The sequence below is a fragment of the Piliocolobus tephrosceles genome, chromosome 16 (assembly GCF_002776525.5).
Source record: "Piliocolobus tephrosceles isolate RC106 chromosome 16, ASM277652v3, whole genome shotgun sequence".
Classification (NCBI taxonomy): domain Eukaryota; kingdom Metazoa; phylum Chordata; class Mammalia; order Primates; family Cercopithecidae; genus Piliocolobus; species Piliocolobus tephrosceles.
Genome location: NC_045449.1, coordinates 4,828,519 through 4,851,304, shown reverse-complemented (window position 1 = coordinate 4,851,304; position 22,786 = coordinate 4,828,519). Strand labels below are relative to the sequence as shown.

Below are 22,786 nucleotides of genomic sequence, written 5' to 3'. Positions count from 1 at the left end.
AAAAAAAAAAAAAAAAAAAAAAAAAAAAGGCTGGGCGTGGTGGCTCACATCTGTAATCCCAGCACTTTGGGAGGCCAAGGCGGGTGGATCACCTGAGGTCGGAAGTTCGAGATCAGCCTGAGCAATGTGGAGAAACCCCATCTCTACTAAAAACAAAACAAAACAAAACAAACAACAAAATTACCCGGGTATGGTGGCGCATGCCTATAATCCCAGCTACTTGGGAGACTGAGGCAGGAGAACTGCTTGAACCTGGGAGGCAGAGGTTGCAGTAAGCTGAGATCGCGCCATTGCACTCCAGCCTGGGCAACAAGAGTGAAACTCCATCTCAAAAGAAAAGAAAAGAAAAAAGCAAGGGGCACAGAAATGAGATTTTTGGAGAGTAAAATAATTCACAGTATGATGAATGGACGATGAAGAATGTGGGCCTGCCCCCAAGATAAAAGCCCCAGGTGGGAGTAAGGGAAGGATAAAATGTTAGACTTTTGTCTTAGGACGAAAGAGGGGTTCTTAGGAGGGCAGTGGGTCTTGCTGGGTCCAGATACCTAGAAGCATCCTCCACTAGCTGCCACAATTCAGCAGAGAGTGAGACACTGACAGGATGACCAAGAGGCCAGGCTGAGACTATGAAGGAGACACCCCCCTGAGTGCCTACTCTTCTACAGGAGATTGCATCCTACCTGATCACCTTCGAGAAGCATGACGAGTGGCTGTCTTGTGCCCCAAAGACAAGGTGAGAAAGTGTGAGAACGTGGGGGAGTGGCAGGGGTTCTGGGTTCTGTTCACAGAATTCCAGGGCAGCCCTTCCCTTCACAGGCCTCAGAACGGCTCCATCATCCTCTACAATCGCAAGAAGGTGAAATACCGGAAGGACGGCTACCTCTGGAAGAAGCGGAAGGATGGGAAGACCACCCGAGAGGACCACATGAAGCTGAAGGTCCAGGGCATGGAGGTAAGAGAGTCAGACCTTCAGCTCATCTTCCCGAGCCTGCCCTCCTCCACCCTTAGCTGGACTCTCGCCCTACCAGGGCTTGGTGGCATTGTCCACCTCAGCCCCCTCCCAGTTACTCTTCCCTTCTCACTCACTTTGGGTCGGCTGACATTGCTTTGGCCACTCTCCACTTCCCATTTCCCTCCACAACTCAACTGTCCAGGCCGTAGGCTATGCCTGCCTTCCAGAACCCTGATGCCCAGGCCCCTCACTGCTCTTGTGTTTCCCTCAGGGATCCCAGCAGTGATGCTCTCAGCACAGGTTTCTCTTCCCCAGATCATTGCCCCTCATCTCCGATGCCTTCTTGCTCTGCCCTCTGGTTTCTAGATAGTCCCATATCTCAAATCTGGTCCTGACTGTAAGGCCCCAGCCCCACTGCTCATCTATAACTCAGGGCTGCTGGGCTTCAAAAGGGATGGGGACTAGGTGGGGGTGAGGGTGGGGGAAGGGTGGAAGAGGAACTGGTGGAAAGATTGGGATTCCTGCAAAGGGACTGAACAGAGGAAGAGTTGGGGAGCAGACTAGCCCTCCCCCCACCCCAGCCTGTCTCCTGGCAGTGTCTCTATGGCTGCTACGTTCACTCTTCCATCGTCCCCACATTCCATCGGCGCTGCTACTGGCTGCTCCAGGTAAGGACGGAAGAGCCCAGGGAGCCACACTCTTCCTGGTTTTTTGAGGGTCTCAAAGAAGGAAGTGAAAGGATAACTAAGTTCTGAGTGAGGAAAGGAGCCTGGGAAGAAGAGAAAGGGGCTTGGGGATGGTGAGAGTCAGAAATTGGGGGTGAGGTTAGGAGGGTGCCCAGGAAGAAGTGAGGATTAGGAAGCTGAGCCCCTGGACCTCAGGACCCCATGGCTCTGTGTGTCCCCTTATGCTCTCAGAACCCTGACATCGTCCTTGTGCACTACCTGAACGTCCCAGCCCTGGAGGACTGTGGAAAGGGCTGCAGCCCCATCTTTTGTTCCATCAGCAGCGACCGTCGAGAGTGGCTGAAGTGGTCCCGGGAGGAGTTGTTGGGACAGCTGAAGCCCATGTGTAAGGCAGCAGGGTGGGGATAGAGCTCCAAGGGGAGAGTAGAAACAGGGCTCCCAGAGGGGCCATGGTTCTGGACCCAAAGCCTGAGGGCTGATCGTCTCCCTCCAAGCTGGGAGGGTGCTAGGATTCCTGGCGTGTTCTCAGGTATTAGAATACGGAGAAAGGACTAAAGCGACATGTCTGAGCAGTCTCGAGGCTGCTGGCCTCTGTTCACCTGGCCAGAAGTCTTGAAGCGTGTCAGGTGCTTGGAGGAGCCATCAAGGTACTCTGGGGCCTGTTTCGTGGGGGTCCCACAGCACTTCCCCCTAACTTCTCTAGTTCATGGCATCAAATGGAGCTGTGGGAATGGAACAGAGGAGTTCTCTGTAGAACAGCTGGTGCAGCAGATTTTGGACACCCACCCAACCAAGCCTGTGCCCCGAACCCACGCCTGCCTCTGCAGTGGGGGACTTGGTAAGTTACTCCCTGACCTTTTGGCTGTCTTCCCACCTAGCCACCCTGCTCTTACGCAAGGCAGGGGGATATCCGTCTTGATGGGATTTGCATGCTGATTTGCAAGTCTTTTGCATGTCCCAGAAAGATGGGCCAGATGAACAGAGATATTCCCATCTGGGTGCACACTGGCTGCAGCCTTGCACTCAGCTGTCCTGGCAGCCTCTGCCCTTCCTGTCTTCTACCTTCAGCAATCCCTGTCCCCTCAGCACCACCAAGGACACTCAGCCTTAGCCTTCCTCCTAGTTGGCACCCCCTTGGTTCTGTTCTTTTGTCCTTTTCCTATGCCTTTACCTTTGGCTTTTAGCTACTCTCCCAAGCCCTCAGTTCTCCTCTGCAGTGTTCCTCTGGTTCTGCTTGTTTTGGGGGGAAATGGAGAGGGGGAGGGGCAATAAAGGGTGGGGGTAGAGAACAGACATTTCTGATGCCTCCCAGTAGCTACAAGCAGTATTACACCTCTGGTTTATAGGGACGTCCCAGGAAATACTTCTGAGGGCTTCAAGGTAGAGAAGGGTACGGAATGATGTGTCTTACCTTCTCTCCTTCCTACTCCTCTCCACTCCAGGTTCTGGGAGCCTTACCCACAAATGCAGCAGCACGAAACACCGCATCATCTCTCCCAAAGTGGAGCCCCGAGCTTTAACCCTGACCTCTATCCCCCACACTCACCCCCCAGAGCCTCCTCCACTGATAGCCCCACTTCCCCCAGAGCTCCCTAAGGCGCACACCTCCCCATCTTCCTCTTCTTCCTCCTCATCAGGTTTTGCAGAGCCCCTGGAAATCAGACCTAGCCCACCCACTTCTCGAGGGGGTTCTTCAAGAGGAGGCACAGCTATCCTCCTCCTGACAGGACTGGAGCAGCGGGCTGGGGGCTTGACGCCCACCAGGCACTTGGCTCCCCAGGCTGATCCTAGGCCTTCCATGAGTTTGGCAGTGGTTGTAGGCACTGAGCCGTCTGCCCCACCGGCTCCTCCCAGTCCTGCCTTTGACCCTGATCGTTTTCTCAACAGCCCCCAGAGGGGCCAGACATATGGAGGGGGGCAGGGAGTAAGCCCAGACTTCCCCGAGGCAGAGGCCGCTCATACCCCCTGTTCTGCCCTAGAGCCTGCTGCTGCCCTGGAGCCCCAGGCAGCTGCTCGGGGGCCCCCCCCACAGTCGGGAGCAGGTGGGAGAAGAGGAAACTGCTTCTTCATCCAAGATGATGACAGTGGGGAGGAGCTCAAGGGTCAGGGGGCTGCCCCACCCATACCTTCACCCCCTCCCTCACCCCCACCCTCACCTGCCCCCTTGGAGCCATCAAGCAGGGTAGGAAGAGGAGAGGCCTTGTTTGGAGGACCTGTTGGGGCCAGCGAACTGGAGCCCTTCAGTCTTTCATCATTCCCAGACCTTATGGGAGAACTCATCAGTGAGGAAACTGCAAGCATCCCTGCTCCAACCCCCCAGCTCTCTCCTGCTCTTAGCACCATCACAGACTTCTCCCCAGAGTGGTCCTACCCAGAGGTGAGGCTCAGGCTGATCTCCTCCCTTCTCCCTCCCATTTGTTTTCTGACTGCCCAAAACAAATTGTATTAATGCTTACCCCGTGGTCTGTGACCCAGTTTCCCTCAGTTTTCATGGCTTCTGAGGCTTCTTAGTTCTCTACCCAATCCCTGTCTTGTTTTGTGTTTTTTTTTTTTTCTTTTGGAGATCTTTTTGTGTTTTTCTTTTTGAGTCTCACCCTGTCGCCCAGGCTGGAGTGCAATGGCATGATCTCGGCTCACTGCAACCTCCACCACCTGGGTTCAAATGATTTTCCTGCCTCAGCCTCCTGAGTAGCTGGGATTATAGGTGCCCGCCACCCCGCCTGGCTAATTTTTGTATTTTTAGTAGAGACGGGGTTTCACCATGTTGGCCAGGCTGGTCTCGAACTCCTGACCTCAGGTGATCGCCTGTCTTGGCCTCCCAAAGTGCTGGGATCACAGGCGTGAGCCACTGCGCCCGGGCGCCAATCTCTTTTTTACGTAGAGTGAAGCTGCTTTCCTGTTTCCAGAGTCCTCAGCAACTTAACCTTTTTTCTGTTCCTCTCCCTTCCACATGTTAGCATGGTTTCTGGAGTCTCCTGGGACCTCATTCCCTTCCTGACTGTTTTCAGGGGTAGGGAACTGGGGCTGTGCAGCCTGGAGAAGAAAAGAAAGATCAGGGATGTGATTGCAGACTTTGAGTAGCTGAAAGACTGTCTTCAGCAGTGCAGTAGTTCTGTTTTGTGCTGCCTTTGAGAGGGAAAGGAGGAACTGCAGTGGGGGTGAATTAGACCAAGAACAGAACTTCCTTCTGGTGACAGCTCTGTGGTAGCTTTGGGAGAGGCCCTGAATTCCCAGTTGCTGGCAGATTCAGGTAGAGACCAGGCAACCACTTAGGAGGAATGTTGGGGAGGGATAGACTAACTGACCTCACCCCACTGGGTCCTGTCTATCCCTGTACCCCCAGGCTCTAGCACAGGACCTGCCAAACCCTGTAAGGCTCTAAATACATGAATGAGGGAGTGGATGAACGCCCACCTCCAGTCACATGGTCTCTGACTTCTGTCTGCAGGGTGGGGTCAAGGTGCTCATCACAGGTCCTTGGACCGAGGCCGCCGAGCATTACTCCTGTGTCTTTGATCACATCGCAGTACCAGCCTCACTTGTCCAGCCTGGTGTCTTACGCTGCTACTGTCCCGGTATGAGGATTGGGAACTGTAGGGGGAGGGACTGACGTGGGCAGTTAGGATAGATCAGGACCTCCAGGCTTCCAGAAAGCACTGGGAAGGAATGGATTGTTTTGAGAGCACAAGGACTTCATGCAGTCCTGAGGTTGAGCCCCATGCTCTCCCAGCAGGCAGAAGAGCCTGGACTTAGGTGTCAGATCTAGGTTCGGGTCCAAGAAATCTACTCCTTAGCTAACCAGTGACGTCAGATAACTCTGATCCTTCCTGAGGTCCTTCGCCTCCCCTCCTGTAGGGTTAGGCATTGACCAAAGGGATTTCTAATGTCCGTCCAGGCTTTCTGGCCTAGTTAGAGCCAGAGTCTCCCACTCCACCCCCCAGGGGAAGGAGAAAGAAGACATGTGGGTGTCCTCTAACCAGTCTTGGGACTGAAGGACATTGGCTTTTAGAACTGTGGTGTCCAGTATGGTAGCCATTAGCCACATGAGCCTATTTAATTAAAGCTAAAGAATACTTAAAATGGACTTCCCCAGTCTCAATGACCACATTCCAAGTGCCCAGTAGCCACACGTGGCTGGTGTTACCCTGTTGGATAGTGACGACATAGAACGTTTTTGTCACTGCAGAAATGTTCTTTTGGACAGCACTGGTCTAGACTTCATTGCCAAGGTTCATCTCTGCCCTTTTGCCACCAGCCTTGCCCTTACCCTACACTCAAAAATCAGCCTTACTGGGGGACCTCAAGGACCACCAAAGTGACAGGTTGGCAGCTTTGCTGTCTGTGAGTGTGTTTGCCCCCAGTCTCTACAGAGGCATCCAGCATGTGTGGGTGGAAAGGGGATGAGACCAGAGAATCTGGGGACTGGGAGAAAAAGTCTCAGCACCTGCTCTTAGCATCAGGGCCTGCTGGTTCCATCCTTATGGCCAGTGGACACTGTTTATGAGCAGCGAGCTCCCCTTTCCTCCATCTCAGTAACAAGGTCATAACGTCTGGACTCTGATCCAGGGATCAAGAGGATTTTCCAACATCAAATTGTTCATAATTAGTCTCTTGACGCTCAGTTTCCAAACCTTCTTGCTGAATAACAAGTATCTTCAACTACAGGGTCTAGAATTGAAGGGCTCTCTGGCCCATAGTATCTATTAAGTTCTCAAACAAATGGACTCCCTTCCCAGTTAGTGCCAAGGCCACTGTAGCCAGGGGCCTCTTGGCCCACAGCAGGGCAGTACGGGAAATAGCTATGGAATAATTGTCTATGGCTGACCCAGGTAGCCAGAGAAGGAGCCAGGCAAAGAGAGCCCTTCTTGCTGATCCTGCCCTCTCCAGCCCATGAGGTAGGGCTGGTGTCTTTGCAGGTGGCAGGGCGGGAGGGGCCCCTTTCTGCTTCTGTGCTCTTTGAGTATCGAGCCCGCCGATTCCTGTCTCTGCCTAGTACTCAACTTGACTGGCTGTCACTGGACGGTGAGTACCTAGCCCTCTGACCCCAAGTATTGGGCCCATAGCCTTTGAGCATGACATGCTCCTAGACCCCTCAGGGTTCAGGTGACCACCACTGAGCCCCAACTTTACCATTCTTTTTTTTTTCAATTCCTGTTTCATTAGTGATTTCTCTCTCTTTTTTTTTTTTTTTGAGACTGAGTTTCGCTCTTGTTGCCCAGGCTGGAGTGCAGTGGCGCAATCTTGGCTCACTGCAACCTCCGCCTCCCGGGTTCAAGCGATTCTCCTGCCTCAGCCTCCAGAGTAGCTGAGATTACAGGCATGTGCCACCATGCCCGGCTAATTTTTTTGTATTTTTAGTAGAGACGGGGTTTCTCCATGTTGGTCAGGCTGGTCTCAAACTCCCGACCTCAGATGATCCTCCCGCCTCGGCCTCCCAAAGTGCTGGGATTACAGGCGTGAGCCACCGCGCCCAGCCCTTCATTAGTGATTTCTAAATGTGGCAGCAAACTTCCCTCACCTCCTCTTCCCCGTGAATCTTGGGGTCATTTTTATACCAGTTCTTTTTTGTTTTTTTGAGACAGAGTCTCGCTCTGTCGCCCAGGCTGGAGTGCAGTGGCGTGATCTCGGCTCGCTGCAAGCTCCGCCTCCTGGGTTCACGCCATTCTCCCGCCTCAGCCTCCGGAGTAGCTGGGACTACAGGTGCCCGCCACCACGCCCGGCTAATTTCTTTTTCTTTTTGTATTTTTAGTAGAGACGGGGTTTCACCGTGTTAGCCAGGGTGGTCTCGATCTCCTGACCTCATGATCCACCCGCCTCATCCTCCCAAAGTGCTAGGATTACAGGCGTGAGCCGCCGTGCCCGGCCTTTATATCAGTTCTTGACCTGCCCTCCATCCCAAACGGTGGAATCTAGACAAGGAAGGTCAACAGGCAGGGCAGGGACAGTGTCTAGAGCAATATATAGGTGCTATGCACAAGTTTATATATTTATTATTTATTTTTCTCTTCTTTTTTGAGACAGAGTCTCGCTGTGTCTCCCAGGCTGGATTGCAGTGGCACGATCTCAGCTCACTGCAACCTCCACCTCCAGGGTTCAAGTGATTCTCCTGCCTCAGCCTCCCGAGTAGCTGGGATCACAGGCGCCCACCACCACGCCTAGCTAATTTTTTGTATTTTTAGTAGAGACAGGGTGTTCCATGTTGGTCAGGCTGGTCTCGAATTCCTGACCTCAAGCAATCCGCCCTGCTCAGCCTCCCAAAGTGCTGGGATTACAGGCGTGAGCCACCACACCCAGCTGTAGTTACATATTTAAATTTCTATTGTTTTTTCTCTTCTGATGATAAAGATGCGTTCATTAATGGAAATTCAGAAATTACACAAAAGCACAAAATAGAAAATAAAAATTCCGACTGGGCCCAGTGGCTCACACTTGTAATCCCAGCACTCTGTGGGGCCAGAGCAGATGGATCACCTGAGGTCAGGAGTTTGAGACCAGCCTGACCAATATGGTGAAACCCCGTCTCCACTAAAAATACAAAAATTAGCCAGGCGTGGTGGCACGTGCCTGTAATCCCAGCTACACGGGAGCTCAAGACAGGATAACTGCTCCAACCCGGGAGACGGAGGTTGCAGTGAGCTGAGATCGTGCCACTGCACTGCAGCCTGGGCAACAGAGCAAGACTCCATCTCAAAAAAAAAAAAAAAAAGAAAAGAAAAATTTCCTATACTACTACTTCTCAGTGATATCCATTGCTAATAACATGGTGTACTAACACAAACACGGAGGCACACGCATACATGTATATATATGTGTGTGTATTTATTTAAATCTGGGATTGTTTTTGTTCCTGTTACTGGTTCTCTCTCTTGTGGCCTTGAGCACTGTTTCTGTCTGCACCTGCTGCTTTCTCAAGCTTTGCTCTTCTCCCTCTCTTCCTCTTGGTGTCTTTGTTGGTGCCTCTTGGTTCCTCTCAGTTCTGCGGCCGTCTGTGTTATCTTAGTCTCTCTCTGTCCTTACTTCTCTCTCCGGAGCTCTGGTCCCTAGTTTTGCCTCGGCCTTGGAGCTGGCCCCCACACGAAGCCTGCGTGTGTGCTGGGTTGCCTGTCTCTGACTTGAGTCTGCCTACCTTGGGATCTGGCCGGGTCTCTCAGTCCTGTGCTGTCTCTGTCCTGCCCTGTGACTGTTCGTTACCTTATTTCTCTGTCCCTGTCTAATCTGCATTTTACCATCTCTCCTATGAGTCTCTTCCATCCCTCTTCTTTCCATTTCTTCTTGAACCAATATCTTAACTTGCCTCTCTTTGATCATCCTTTCTTACTGCTTGTTTGGCACTTTCCCCCAGCCCTCCTCTGTCCTTTCTCTATTCTCCTTGATCTTTTTGCTCTCTCTCCTCCCCTTGTTTTACTTGGGTTTCTGTTCATCATTCTCTGTCCTCCTCCCTTACTATCACCTGTGTACCTTCATCCCCTTCTATCCTGGCATTTCAGAACATCTCCAACCTTCACCCTGTTTCTCTGTGTCTGTTTTCCTACGGCTCTGATCCCCTCCCGCCTCCCCTTCTTGTCCTTGTTTGATCTCAAGACGGGACACCTACAGCTTGGGGGGATGTGTGTGTCTGTGCATGTGTGTGTGTGTGTGTGTATTTGTGTATGGGGGGCAGAAGGAGGAGGAGGAGAAATGGACATGGCTATCCATCTCTGTCACCTTCCCTCCCCCACCATCCTCTTTGTGGACAGCTGCAGGGGGCTGGGAGGAGGGAGAGGTGCTTTTCAAATCACAGTCCCTGAGCTCTTTGGGGCAGTGGTTATTAAAGAGGAGGGACCCTGGAATCCTTCACCTTCACCATGGGGGACAAAGGTAGTGTCTGCTGCAAAAACTGACGGAACATTTTCCCCAGGAAAAGGCTGGGGGGAAGAGTGTGTATGCATGGGATTTGGGACTGCAGAAGGCGAGATGGCCATTTGGGAATTCCTACTACCTCTGTACCTTAAAGGAAACAGTTTTGGTTCCAGATCCGGGTTCTAGGTCAGTGGGCAGTATTCACAGCCCTAGCTTAAGGACTGAGTCCGGGTGGGCTTTATTGGGGTAAAGGAGCTGCTGTTTTGGGGAAGATAAAAGAATATGGTTCTGTGTCCTCATCCCCAGATCTTGGGATAGGTCTGCTCTTGGTGTTCAGGGCATCACCTAGACTCTGCCCACTCAGCCTCCCACACCCGTTCCCCCTCAGACAACCAGTTCCGGATGTCCATACTAGAGCGACTGGAGCAGATGGAGAAGCGGATGGCAGAGATCGCAGCAGCTGGGCAGGCGCCTTGCCGGGGTCCTGACGCTCCTCCAGTTCAGGTACTTCTGTGAGGAGCGAGGTGGTCTCTGGTGGGAAGCAGGGGGAGGACGCAGCTGAAGAAAACGTCTAGCGCCCGTGGCTCTCCTCCCTCCCCTGTCCCCAGCCTCCTCAGCCTGTCTTCCCTCTCCCTGACGTCACCCCGTTCCCATCCCCACCTCGTGGATAGAGTGGCTATTCTGGGCATCCTCTTGGCATGACGGGCTTCAGACTATTTCTGGTCTGAAGAAGGGTGGAGGTGAAGGAGAGGGCGGGGGAGGGGCCAGGAGCATTTTGGGGCTTAGATCGCGGTGGGTCCCAAGTTTCTGAAAGAAGAGGACTGAGGAACGGCTCAGAGGAGGCTCTGGCTTCTGAGGGGAAGAAGCCGTGTGTGAATAGGGCATTCATCTGAGCTGATGGGAAGGCACATGGGCAAGACGGTGTGAGCTCTGGCTGCTGGATGGGCTGGAGGAAGTGGCTATGGGAGCAGGAGACACTGAGGCCACACAGGAACTTTAACTGATGGGATCCTAGAGTGGGACGTGTGGGGAGGGGGTAAAATTCGAAGCTGGGAGGACAGATGTGAGGTGGCCAAGGCCATCCCAAGCCAGGGGAGCAGATACCTGGGTCTCTGCCTAAGAGTGTGTATATCGCAGGATGAAGGCCAGGGGCCTGGGTTCGAGGCACGGGTAGTGGTCTTGGTAGAAAGCATGATCCCACGCTCCACCTGGAAGGGTCCTGAACGTCTGGCCCACGGAAGCCCCTTCCGGGGCATGAGCCTTCTGCACCTGGCTGCTGCCCAGGGCTATGCCCGCCTCATCGAGACCCTGAGCCAGTGGCGGTGAGCAAGGGCAGCTGGGTGAGGGCTGGGCAGCCTCTGGGACAGAAGTGTCAGGGGACGGAAGAGGGACTGAAGAGGAACTGGAGGACCTGGGGCCCTACCAAGTGGGAGCTGGGGTCATTGTGGGAAGGGAGGGGGCTGGGAGAGGACTTAACATTTTGGGGAACTTTCATATCCTGACTTAAGACACTTTGACTTCTTGACCTCCTGAAACTAGTGTCCTTGACTGCCTCTTCCCACCGGCCCTGTACAGCTTGCCTCCTAGTGCCTTTACTTCTGACGTTCTTACTTTGCCCACTTTTTCCCTCATTGGGCTCCGCTGTCTCTCTCCCAAACCCTCCAGGAGTGTGGAGACTGGAAGCTTGGACTTAGAGCAAGAGGTTGACCCGCTCAACGTGGATCATTTCTCTTGCACCCCTCTGGTGAGGATGACAATTCCTGAGTGCACATGGGGCACTGGGCGATGGGAACCGCCCTTGAAAAGGAAGATCCTGAGGAACGCAGGGAGTGGGGTGGGCTGGGGTCTGAAGACCCGACTACTGGAGGAAGAGCCCCAGGCCTCAACCTCCACCTCCTGTCCCGCCCCCTTCCTCAGATGTGGGCTTGTGCCCTGGGACACCTGGAAGCTGCCGTGCTCCTTTTCCGTTGGAACCGACAGGCACTGAGCATTCCCGACTCTCTGGGCCGTCTGCCATTGTCTGTGGCTCATTCCCGGGGTCATGTGCGCCTTGCCCGCTGCCTTGAGGAACTACAGAGACAAGAGGCTTCGGTGGAGCCCCCACTTGCCCTGTCACCACCCTCCTCCAGCCCAGACACTGGTGAGGGTGGCCCTAATCTTTTGGAGAGAGGGATGTGGGCAGGAGGCTAGGCCAGGGCAAAGCCAAAGGGTGGGAAAGGAGTAAAAGAGGAGACAAACCACAGAGGCAGGGATGAGCTAACAGAAGCAAGAACAGACAGGGGGACCGATAACAGGATGGCAGAGGCAGGAGACTCGACCGAGGGATGGCCGTGGCTCCTGCTGCCCTGACTCTCTTCCCTCCCCACACAGGTCTGAGCAGCGTCTCCTCACCCTCGGAGCTGTCGGATGGCACCTTCTCTGTCACATCAGCCTATTCTAGTGCCCCAGATGGCAGTCCCCCCCCTGCACCTCTGCCAGCCTCTGAGATGACTATGGAGGATATGGCCCCGGGCCAGCTTTCTTCTGGTGTCCCAGAGGCCCCCCTACTCCTCATGGACTATGAGGCTACCAACTCCAAGGGGCCCCTGTCCTCCCCTCCTGCTCTCCCACCAGCCTCAGATGATGGGGCCGCTCCAGAGGACGCCGACAGCCCACAGGCTGTGGATGTGATCCCGGTACTGCTTCTGTCGACGGAGTTATGGGGGCTAGAAGTGGAGTAGGTAGGGTGAGGCCAACTTCCATGAAGCACAATCAAAGTCTAGCTTCAGTTTAGGAAGGACCCATTTACTTCATTTTGGGACAGGCAAGGTAGCCTTTTGCTTATTAGCGCCTTTCAGACCATGTGACCGTGAAGTCATGAGGCAGTGGAGGTTAAAAATTCTGGCTGATCCCACAATTCAGATGTTGGAAAAAAAATTTTTTTTGACCGGGCTGGGTGGCTCACACCTGCAATCCCAGCACTTTGGGTGGCCGAGGCAGGTGGATCACTTCAGGCCCGGAGTTTGAGACCAGCCTGGGCAACATGGCGAAACCCCACCTCTATAAGAGATACAAAAACTAACTGGGCATGGTGGTACGTGCCTGTAATCCCAGCTGCTTGCGAGGCTGAGACATGAGAATCGCTTGAACCTGGGAGGCATAGGCTGCAGTGAGCTGAGATTGCACCACTGCACTCCAGCCTGGGTGACAGAGTGAGACTCTGTCTCAAAAAAAAAAAAAATAGAAAGACAAAATAGTAAGATTTAAAATATAAAAAGCATTTAAAAATATTCCGGCTGGGTGCGGTGGCTCACCCCTGTAATCCCAGCACTTTAGAGAACGAGGTGGGAGGATGGCATCACTTGAGGCCAGGGGTTTGAGACCAGTCTCAAATGAGACGTTGGCCAATTACTTTAAAAAAAGTCATTTTTAAAAAGTAGGCATGGTGGCACACACCTGTAGTTGTAGTTACTTGGGAGGCTGAAGTAGGAGAACCCCTTGAGCCCTGGAGTATGAAGCTGCAGTGAGCTGACTACCATTGCATTCCAGCCTGGGCAAGAAACCCTGTCCCTATAACACACGAAAATTCTGGGGAATATCTTCAGTTAGAGCTGGTTTGTAGGAGTTACCTGTTGATCCATGTAGGGACAAGGTTCTAGGAGAACCAAGATGACACAGGGCAGCTGGGAGTTGTGTGGAGAAGTAAGGTTGGCAAGATGGGGGTATTTGGCAGTGATCTGATGCAGGAAGGAGGCTTGCAATGATAAAGCTAAGAAAGTCTGTGGAATGAAAGTAAATCTTCAAGTATAGCCTTGTACTTGTCTGCTAGAGACTGGGAACATATCTGGTTTAGAGAGACTAATGGGAGTGAGTGGGTGGCACTTTACGTACAAAAAGCTTAAGAGAACTCCACAAGTAGGCCGTGTTGAGTGTGTCCAGCAGGAAGTACTGGAGCATAGGCTTCAGGGCTGGAGCAAAGGCCAGACTGGAGCCATTCATCAGGGCAGTAGTTGGCAAGTGTTGGGACGGTTCTTGGAGAGTTGAAAGGGAGCTGGGGGTGGGCACAGCCAAGCCTATGGGGAGCATGTGCTGGTCAGCTGGCATGGGGCAGGCCCAGGTAGGACAGTGGATGGTTGGCCTGAAAAGGTGTCAAGTCCTCCATTTGTTCAGCTTCTGAATCCCCACTTGGGAGTATCTCCTTTTTATCCTGTATTCTCCATAGCATCTCAGCACAGAGGACCCCCAAGTGGGATCCCCACCAGTATCAGTGAAGGAGTCTGGAACAGTGGCCCAGAAAGACAGGGTTAGCAGCGCCTGGCAGGGAGAGAAGGAACGGGCCAGGAATGGACGGAGGTTACAGCTGGCAGTTGGGGCCCCTAAGGGTTCACTCAGCTTCTCCCTTCATCCAGGTGGACATGATCTCACTGGCCAAGCAGATCATCGAAGCCACACCAGAGCGGATTAAACGAGAGGACTTTGTGGGGCTGCCTGAGGCTGGAGCCTCAATGCGGGAGCGGACAGGGGCTGTGGGACTCAGTGAGACCATGTCCTGGCTGGCCAGCTACCTGGAGAATGTGGACCATTTCCCCAGTTCAACCCCTCCCAGGTGACTAGCTCAGGACAAAGCCTCCAGATTCTTCAAAGATGGGAGGAAGGGAGAAAGGTGGCTTTCCACAGCCAAAGCTCCATTCTGGCTGAGGCCCCAGGGCCTTGGAGAAGCGAACTGAGCTGGCTGATGAACTCTGAAGTCACTCTCCAGACTCAGTTGCTGGTGGTCTTCCTTCATAGCCATCCATAGGTAGCAGAGGAAAGACTTCAGATGCTTCATGACACCCTCTTTCCCTGCCCCCTACAGCGAACTGCCCTTTGAGCGAGGTCGCCTGGCTGTCCCTCCAGCACCCTCCTGGGCAGAGTTTCTCTCTGCATCTACCAGTGGCAAGATGGAAAGTGATTTTGCCCTGCTGACACTATCCGATCATGAGCAGCGGGAACTGTATGAGGCGGCCCGAGTCATCCAGACGGCCTTCCGAAAGTACAAGGTCAGAGGGATGGGGGCTGAGGATGAATTATACCATCTCCAGTCAGGGGAGACCGGGCCCCCAGGGCGTTTGGAGGACGAGCAGTCATGCAGACAGGCCTTGGATGGGGTAAAGGGTCGGGGGAACCCCAGAAAAGTTGGAGGAACAAGTCAGATATCCCATTATGTGGGTCATGAGGTGCTGAGACTTCTCTCCCCTCAGGGCCGGCGGCTGAAGGAGCAGCAGGAGGTAGCAGCAGCTGTAATCCAGCGCTGTTACCGGAAGTACAAGCAGGTGAGACCCTTCTCCCTCAAAAGCATACCCACCAACCCACCAACCCACACCCACGCCTAACCATTCCAGAACGTTGCCAGAGTCCTAACTCCCCTTCTCTCTCCACAAGCTGACCTGGATTGCACTTAAGGTATTAGGCATGAGATCTGAGTGTGAGGTCTGTGATGATTCAGACTTTCCTTGAGTGTGTGGGTTACAGAAAGAGCCGTGCATCAGCCTATCTTGGGTGAGCCCCAGGGCTTTGGGTCTCTGTCCCTTGATTTCAGCCCCTGTCCCTCCTCCCCACCCCTGCAGTTTGCACTCTATAAGAAGATGACCCAGGCGGCCATCCTGATCCAGAGCAAGTTCCGAAGCTACTATGAACAGAAGCGATTTCAGCAGAGCCGGCGAGCGGCTGTGCTCATCCAGCAGCACTACCGCTCCTACCGCCGCAGGCCTGGCCCTCCCCACCGGCCTTCAGCCACCCTGCCTGCCCGCAACAAGTAGGGCTCAGCCCCAGCCCTCTGTGCCCACCCACTGCATCCACGCCATTCCCCCTTATTCATCTTGATCATCTTGCCTCACTGCCATTCTCTGCCTAGGGTTCCAGGGGGCGGAAGGCATGCAATGCCTGGGGGGTTCTGTGAGGTCCATCTTTTCTTTCTTTCACCAGAGGCTCCTTTCTCACCAAGAAGCAGGACCAGGCAGCCCGGAAGATCATGAGATTCCTGCGGCGCTGCCGACACAGGTACTCATCCCTTCTCCCCCTGGGCTTTTGCTCTGCCACCTGTCCTGATCGCCAGTCTTCTCTGACTCCTGTCTCTCTCTCTGCAGGATGAGGGAACTGAAGCAGAACCAGGAGCTAGAAGGGCTTCCCCAGCCGGGACTGGCCACCTGACCTGGCCACCGCCTTTCTCACCACCCTGGGGACGCCTCGTGCAGTCTTAACAGGGAGAGGGCTTTCTGGGGCAGGGGGAGCCCCTGTCGGCAGCTTTCCCGTTCACCTTTGTTGGAGCCCTTTGTAGGCCTCCTCCCTCCTCCCCACGCCTTGCTCCCACACCCCTCTCCTCGTCCCTCCTGGTCGTGCCCCATCTCTTTTGGTCCTGGCTCCAGAAGAGCCGCGCCCCACATACCTGCATCTTCCGCTGTGACCTCCAGAGCCCTGCCTGCCCCTGCTCCCCAGCTCCTCCTGCCTGCACCCGACTCGGCCCCCTCCTGACTTGCCTTATTTATTTGTTCGACGCGTCTCTGAATGTATCCGCCTCGGTTCCCACCTCTGCCTTCGCTGCGCACGCCCCTCGTGTTTCAGGGCTGACCATGCCCCCACCCGACTCCGCATGTTTGCGTCTGTTTCCTCCCTTTCTGGCCCTGTCTTACCCCATCACCCGACTCTGGCCACCGACCTCAGGGCCGAAGGGGAGGTGGTGTACATAGGAACGCGTTGCGGAGTCCGCCCCGTCCCCCGAGGGGAGGGGTCTTGTACATACTGTAACATACAGAGTATAGTGAAGAATCTATTTAAGGCGCCGCGGGGAGGGCTGCACGGCCGGGCTTGTGGTTCTCTAGCGCGGCGGGGGCCTCCTGCCGGCTCCACGGGCACTTTCTACTTGTGCATGGGCTTGGTTTATACAAATTGCCATTAAACATCGCTGCACCAGCCAGCCTGCGGACTCTGTCTACGGGGGCGGGGCGGGGCCTCGGCCAGCTGGAGGTCGCCACGCGCCGCTGGCCTCCGATCTGCGCCCGGGCCAGGCGGGCTCGGGATTTTCCGCCTCCGACGTGTTTCCGGCCTTAAAGGCATTCCGCCCTTCCCTTTAAGACGCACCGCCCCCTCTCAGTCACTCCCAAGATGGCGGACCTACTGGGCTCCATCCTGAGCTCCATGGAGAAGCCACCCAGCCTCGGTGACCAGGAGACTCGGCGCAAGGCCCGAGGTGAGGATCCCAAATTCACAACCGCCTTCCTTTGCCCGGTTCTCAGGACCGCACTTTTCCCTCTTTGGACGATGCCGCCTCCTCAACCTTGAAAGACCCCTCACAGGCCCCTTCCGAGACCCTCAGAGTCCCTAAAAGGGCTGCTGACACGCCCGCTGTTCTTAGCGGACAGTGATTGGCTACCTGAAAGATAGCGCCAGCCTCCTGCCTCTTCTCCCGACCCTGGCCTTCCGCAGTCCTTGTTTCCCATTAGCCAATCGGCCCGCCTGTCCGCTGCTGACCTGGTCTGATTGGTAGGGTGTCTCCAACCTGCCGCATTCCTGCCCCGCCCGCCTCTAGCTCTATTTCCATTGGATATAGGACACGCCCATCTACTCTGCCTTCATCTCCATTGGCTATCTCAACTTAAAGCTCTGCCTCCTAGGCCTGTTCGACCTTCCTTCGGACCCACCCAAGCCTCAGAACTCCCATTGGTTGTTGGGTCCTGTGTGTCTTCTTGCCCCTCCTGCTTGATTTAACCCAGTCCCTTCTGCCTCCTTACTACAACCTTTTTCCCATCTGTATCCTTAAATTCCCGAGCTGCCCGGGCGGATCGTAGTGTTGATTGGAGGGATGAGAATGCCCGCCGGGTCCGATTGGCCACTGTCTCCGCCTGCGTTCTCTGAGTAGCTTCCCTGCGGGCTGGCTGGAGTTCGGCGGCGGGCGTAGGGCGCGGCCCGGCGGGGCGGTGGGAGCCTCCCCGGGGTTGCTCGTGTTGGGGCTTGGGATGATCCTGGCGGAATGCAGGACCCCAACTTCCAAACCTGCGGACCTTGACCGCGGACGAGCCTTGTCCCGGCTCCTCACGTGCCCCAGGGGGGCCAGGGCAGGCAGGACGCCTTCCAAGTATTCAAGGGGTGCTGGATGCCTACACTTCGTCTCGTTATTTCCTGAACAACTGTTAGGGGCCAGGGGTACCCCTCAGGGAGGCCACAGTCCGGGGCTGGGGCACTCATTGATGCAGTGATCACACGGAAGTTTAATAACCAACTTGATAAGTGCTCTGAGAGAAAAATAAGTGTGAGAGCGGCCACCTGAGATTCTCCCCCAGGCTGCAGTGAGCCGAGATCAGAACAGATAATTCTGTAAATGAGAGAGAGAAGCAAAATGTTACAGGCAGAAGAGTCTATTTGAAATCTCTGAGGAAGGAGGAAGCATGATGGGAATGGGGAACTGGAATTCTTTAATTCTCTGATGACTGACTGTTTAAGTGGGTGATCACCGGCGGCATTGACAGACTAGGAAGCTTAAGTTAGTCACTCGCCTGAGGTCACATGGTTAGTTTGGTAAGTGGCAGAGTTTCAAACCCAGGTATGGCTGGGCTTGAAGCCTATGTTCTTGACCATAATCTTATGCCACTTCTCTAGATGCAGAGAAGACTCGAAAACCAGTTAAAGAACAGTCAGTGGGGTCCGGCCTTGTAGCTCACACCTGTAATCCCACCACTTTGGGAGGCTGCGGCGGACGGATCGCTTGAGCCCAGGAGTTCAAGACCAGTGTAGGCAACATGGAGAAACCCCGTCTCTACAAAAAAATACAAAAATTGGCCGGGCGCTGTGGCTCACCCCTGTAATCCCAAAACTTTGGGAGGCCGAGGCGGGCGATCATGAGACCAAGAGATCAAGACCATCCTGGCCAACATGGTGAAACCCCGTCTCTACTAAAAATACAAAAATTAGCTGGACATGGTGGCGCGTGCCTGTAATCCCAGCTACTCAACAGGCTGAGGCAGGAGAATCGGTTGAACCCGGGAGGCAGAGGTTGCAGTGAGCCAAGATTGCCCCACTGCACTCCAGCCTGGCGGTAGAGCGAGACTCCGTCTCATAAATAAATAAATAAATAAATAAATATTAGCCGGGCGGTAGAGCGAGACTCCGTCTCATAAATAAATAAATAAATAAATATTAGCCGGGCAACAGAGCGAGACTCCGTCTCATAAATAAATAAATAATAACCGGGCTCAGTGGCGCGCTCCTGTGGTCCCAATTCTCCGGAGAATCTTGGGAAAATTCCAAAAGGGGGGAGAATCACTTATCACTTGAGTCTGGGAGGTTGAGGCTGCAGTGAGAGGTGATTGCATCACTGCACTCCAGTCTGGGCCGTGAAATTGAGACTGTTTCCAACAACAAAAAATGAAATGCCCTGATGGTCAGTGAGGGCAGAGGGATGACAGCTCCTAGGCTGTCAGGCCCTGGGGCTCCAGAGGATAACTGAACAGTAGATGAACAGGATCCCTGCCCTCCAGGAGCTCATACTATGCTAAAGAAGACAAAAAGTTATGATATGTTAGTTCTCTATGCTATGCTGGGTGTCTGAGCCAACGGAGCCTGGAGCCCAGGGGAAGAAGTAACTCTGACTCATGGTAGATCTCAATGTTTGCAAGAGGAGGAAAAGCATTAAACCAGAGGAACATGTGCAAAGGCATGGAGTTATTTTAAAAAATGGGGAGAGGGCTGGGCACCATGGCTCATGCCTATAATCCCAGCACTTTGGGAGGCTGAGGCAGGCAAATCACTTGAAGTCAGAAGTTCAAGACTAGCCTGGCCAACATGGTGAAACATCGTCTCTACGAAAAATACAAAAAAAAAAAAAAAATGGCCAGGCGTGGTGGCTCACACCTATAGTCCCAGCACTTTGGGAGGCTGAGGCGGATAGATGAACTCCGACCTGAGGTCGGGAGTTCGAGACCAGCCTGACCAACATGGAGAAACCCCATCTTTACTAAAAATACAAAAATTAGTCAGGTGTGGTGGCGCGTGACTGTGATCCCAGCTACTTGGGAGGCTGAGGCAGAAGAATCACTTGAACCCGGGAGGCAGAGGTTGCAGTGAGCCAAGATTGTTCCACTGCACTGCAGCATGGGCAAAGAGAGCGAAACTCCATCTCATAAAAAGAAAAAGAAAAAGAAAGTAGCCAGATGTGGTGGTTCACACCTGTAATCCCAGCTACTTAGGAGGCTGAGGCATGAGAATCACTGGAACCTGGGAGGCAGAGGTTGCAGAGAGCCGAGATCGCGCCACTGCACTCCAGCCTGGGCACAGAGCGAGACTCTCTCTTGAAATAAATCAATAAATAAATGATGGGGAGAGGTTCAGTGCAGCTGGAGAGGATTCAGATCCTGTGGAAGAAGGAGGCCTTAAGGATGTAAAGGATTTGAAATGGCAAAAGAGAGAAAAATTTCAGGCTGAGGAGCAGGAATAGGAAAAAGCATCCACCCAAATCTCAAGAGGTAGTAAAATCACATCGTGGGGAAGACAGGCAAGCATGGAGGGCCCGGGTTAGAAATTCCTCTTCCTCCTCCAGAGGCAGAGGAGATCTGGCGCAGAGGCAGGATCTAAGGAAGAGGAAGAAAGTTAAATAAGACCCTTAGCCAGGCGAGGGGACTCACTGCTGTAATCCCAGCACTTTAGGAGGCTGGTCTTGAACTCCCAGCCTCAAGTGATCCTCCCACCTTTGCCTCTCAAATTGCTTGAGAAGCTTGAGTCTCTGCACCTAGAGCTGGCTGTTTTGTTTTGTTTTGTTTTTTTAAGTTTTCTGTAAAGATGGGGTCTCGGGCATCTTTAGGCAAGAGGCAGGCAGATCTCTTGAGCCCAAGAGTTCAGAAAAAAAAGACCCTTCACAGCTAACCTTGGATTCCCAAAGGAGAAGGGTGTCAGATTATCCATTTCGGCTTTATCCTGTCTGTAGAAGTGGGAAGTGGAGGATTTTACAAAATATAGGAATTTCCCCTTTCTGGCCGGGCACGGTGGCTCAAGCCTGTAATCCTGGCACTTTAGGAGGCCGAGGCAGGTGGATCACAAGGTCAGGAGTTCGAGACCAGCCTGGCCAACATGGTGAAACCCCATCTCTACTAAAAATATAAAAGTTAGCTGGGTGTAGTGGCGGGTGCCTATAGTCCCAGCTACTCAGACGGTTGAGGCAGAAGAATCGCTTGAACCCAGGAGGTGGAGGTTGCAGTGAGCCAAGATCATGCCACTGCACTCCAGCCTGGGTGACAAAACGAGGTTCTGTCTCAAAAAAAAAAATTCCCCTTTCCTGTGTAGACAACGAGATGATAGACTCTTTGAGGCCAGGGTCTTAGTCTGTTTTCCTTCCCAGATGCATTATGGTTCTTTTTTTTTTTTTTACAGGGTCTTGCTCTGTCACCTAGACCTCTCGGGCTCAAGTGAGCTTCCTACCTCAACCTCCCGAGTAGCTGGGACTACAGGCATGCATCACCATGCCTGACTAATTCTTTATTTTTTGTAGAGACAGGGTCTCACTATATTGACCACACTGGTCTTGAACTTCTGGCCTCAAGCAGTCCTCCCACCTTGGCCTTCCAAAATGCTGGGATTATATACGTAAGCCACCACGCTCAGCCCAAACATTTATTTTATGCCCACAATGTACAAAGAACTAACTATAGTCCGGGCATGGTGGCGCACACCTTCAATCCCAACACTTTGGAAGGCCAAGGTGGGAGGATTGCTTGAAGCCAGTTGGAGACCAGGCTGGGCAACCAACTGAGACCCCATCTTAACAGAAAATTAAAAAAAAAAAAAAAAAAATCCAAAGCTGGGTGCAGAGGCTCAAGCCTCTTAAGCAGTTTGAGAGGCCCAGGTGGGAGGGGTGTTTGAAGCCGAGTTCAAGACCAGCCTGGGCCCACACTTATAATCCCAGCACTTTGGGAGGCTGAGGCGGGCAGATCACGAGGTCAGGAGTTCGAGACAAGTCTGACCAACATACTGAAACCCCATCTGTACTAAAAATACAAAAATTAGCCAGGTGTGGTGCCACACGCCTGTAGTCCCAGCTACTCAGGAGGCTGAGGTGGGAGAATCTCTTGAACCTGGGAGGCAGAGGTTGCAGTCAGCCAAGACTGTGCCACTGCACTCTAGCCTGGGTGACAGGGTGAGACTCCGTCTCAAAAAAAAAAAAAAAAACCATCCTGGGCAACGTAGTGAGACCTCATCTCACAAATATTTTTGTTTAATTATTTTTTAAAAAGTAGATGAGCATGGAGGCACACGCCTGTGGCCCCAGCTACTTGAGAAGCTAAGGTAGGAGGATCCCTTGAGCCAAGGAGGTCAAGGCTACAGTGAGCTGTGATTGTGCCACTGCACTCCAGCCTGGGCAATAAAGTGAGATCCTGTCCCAAAAATAAATAAATATATAGGCCGGGTGCAGTGGCTCACGCCTGTAATCCTAGCACTTTGGGAGGCCGAGGTGGGTGGATCACCTGAGCTCAGGAGTTTGAGACCAGCCTGGCCAACATGGTGAAACCCCATCTTTACTAAAAATACAAAAATTAGCCGGGTGTGGTGGTGTGTGCCTGTAGTCCCAGCTACTTGGGAGGCCGAGGCAGGAGAATCGCTTGAACCCGGGAGGCGGAGGTTGCAGCGAGCTGAGATTATGCCACTGCACTCCAGCCTGGGTGACAGAGCGAGACTCCATCTCAAAAATCAATCAATCAATCAATGTTTGTTAATTGGTTTCCCCAGTGGAGTTGGAAAAGGGGGTTAAGCATTATTCTGATCTTTGTCACTCCCACTAAACTGGGAACTCTTGAAGGGCCACATCGTGTCTTAATCATCTCAGTACTTCAGGGTCTCGCCTGATGCCAGATACCGTAGTCCCTGCTTCTCCCTTATCCAAGGTTTTGCTTTCCAAGGTTTTAGTTACCTGCAGCCCAGAACTATTATATACAATAAGATATTTTGAGAGAGAGAGAGAGCACAGCCACAAACTTTTATTTCAGTACATTGTTATAATTGTTCTATTGTATTATTGTTATTCTTAATCTCTCTCTCTCTCTTTTTTTTCTCTGAGGTGGAGTCTAGCTCTGTTGCCCAGGCTGGAGTGCAGTGGCGCCATCTCGGCTCACTGTAAGCTTGGCCTCCCAGGTTCATGCCATTCTCCTGCCTCAGCCTCCCAAGTAGCTGAGACTACAGGCACCCGCCACCACGCCTGGCTAATTTTTTTTGTGTGTGTGTGTGTATATATATATATATATATATACACACATATATATACACACACACACATATATATACACACACACATATATACACACACACATATATA

The 22,786-nt window shown here is 53.1% G+C and overlaps 2 protein-coding genes across 5 annotated transcripts in view; both read left to right on the top strand.

Moving 5' to 3' along the window:
* Positions 1-236: 236 nt before the first annotated feature.
* CAMTA2 (calmodulin binding transcription activator 2) lies at positions 237-16,404 on the top strand. 4 transcript variants are annotated; one of them, XM_026449110.2, is made up of 19 exons: positions 237-733; positions 817-952; positions 1,549-1,620; positions 1,870-2,023; positions 2,342-2,476; positions 3,081-4,015; positions 5,087-5,213; positions 6,526-6,660; positions 9,866-9,981; positions 10,615-10,799; positions 11,143-11,221; positions 11,395-11,617; positions 11,848-12,152; positions 13,866-14,062; positions 14,312-14,495; positions 14,697-14,768; positions 15,063-15,250; positions 15,421-15,495; positions 15,582-16,404. In XM_026449110.2, the coding sequence occupies exons 2-19, from the start codon at positions 926-928 to the stop codon at positions 15,643-15,645; spliced, it is 3,273 nt and encodes a 1,090-aa protein (XP_026304895.1). In that variant the 5' UTR covers positions 237-733; positions 817-925; the 3' UTR covers positions 15,646-16,404. The 4 variants fall into 4 exon arrangements, with proteins under 4 accessions (XP_026304895.1, XP_026304894.1, XP_026304897.1 ...); XM_026449109.2 differs by having other exon boundaries at positions 1,534-1,620; XM_026449112.2 differs by lacking the exon at positions 1,549-1,620 and having other exon boundaries at positions 1,959-2,023.
* A 3-nt stretch (positions 16,405-16,407) lies between these two features.
* SPAG7 (sperm associated antigen 7) overlaps positions 16,408-22,786 on the top strand; it is a 9,078-nt gene continuing 2,699 nt past the window's right edge. Inside the window, exon 1 of the mRNA XM_023184702.1 lies at positions 16,408-16,681. Within this exon, the coding sequence (XP_023040470.1) occupies positions 16,597-16,681 (85 nt within the window). The 5' untranslated portion in view covers positions 16,408-16,596. The remainder of the gene's footprint in view (positions 16,682-22,786) is intronic.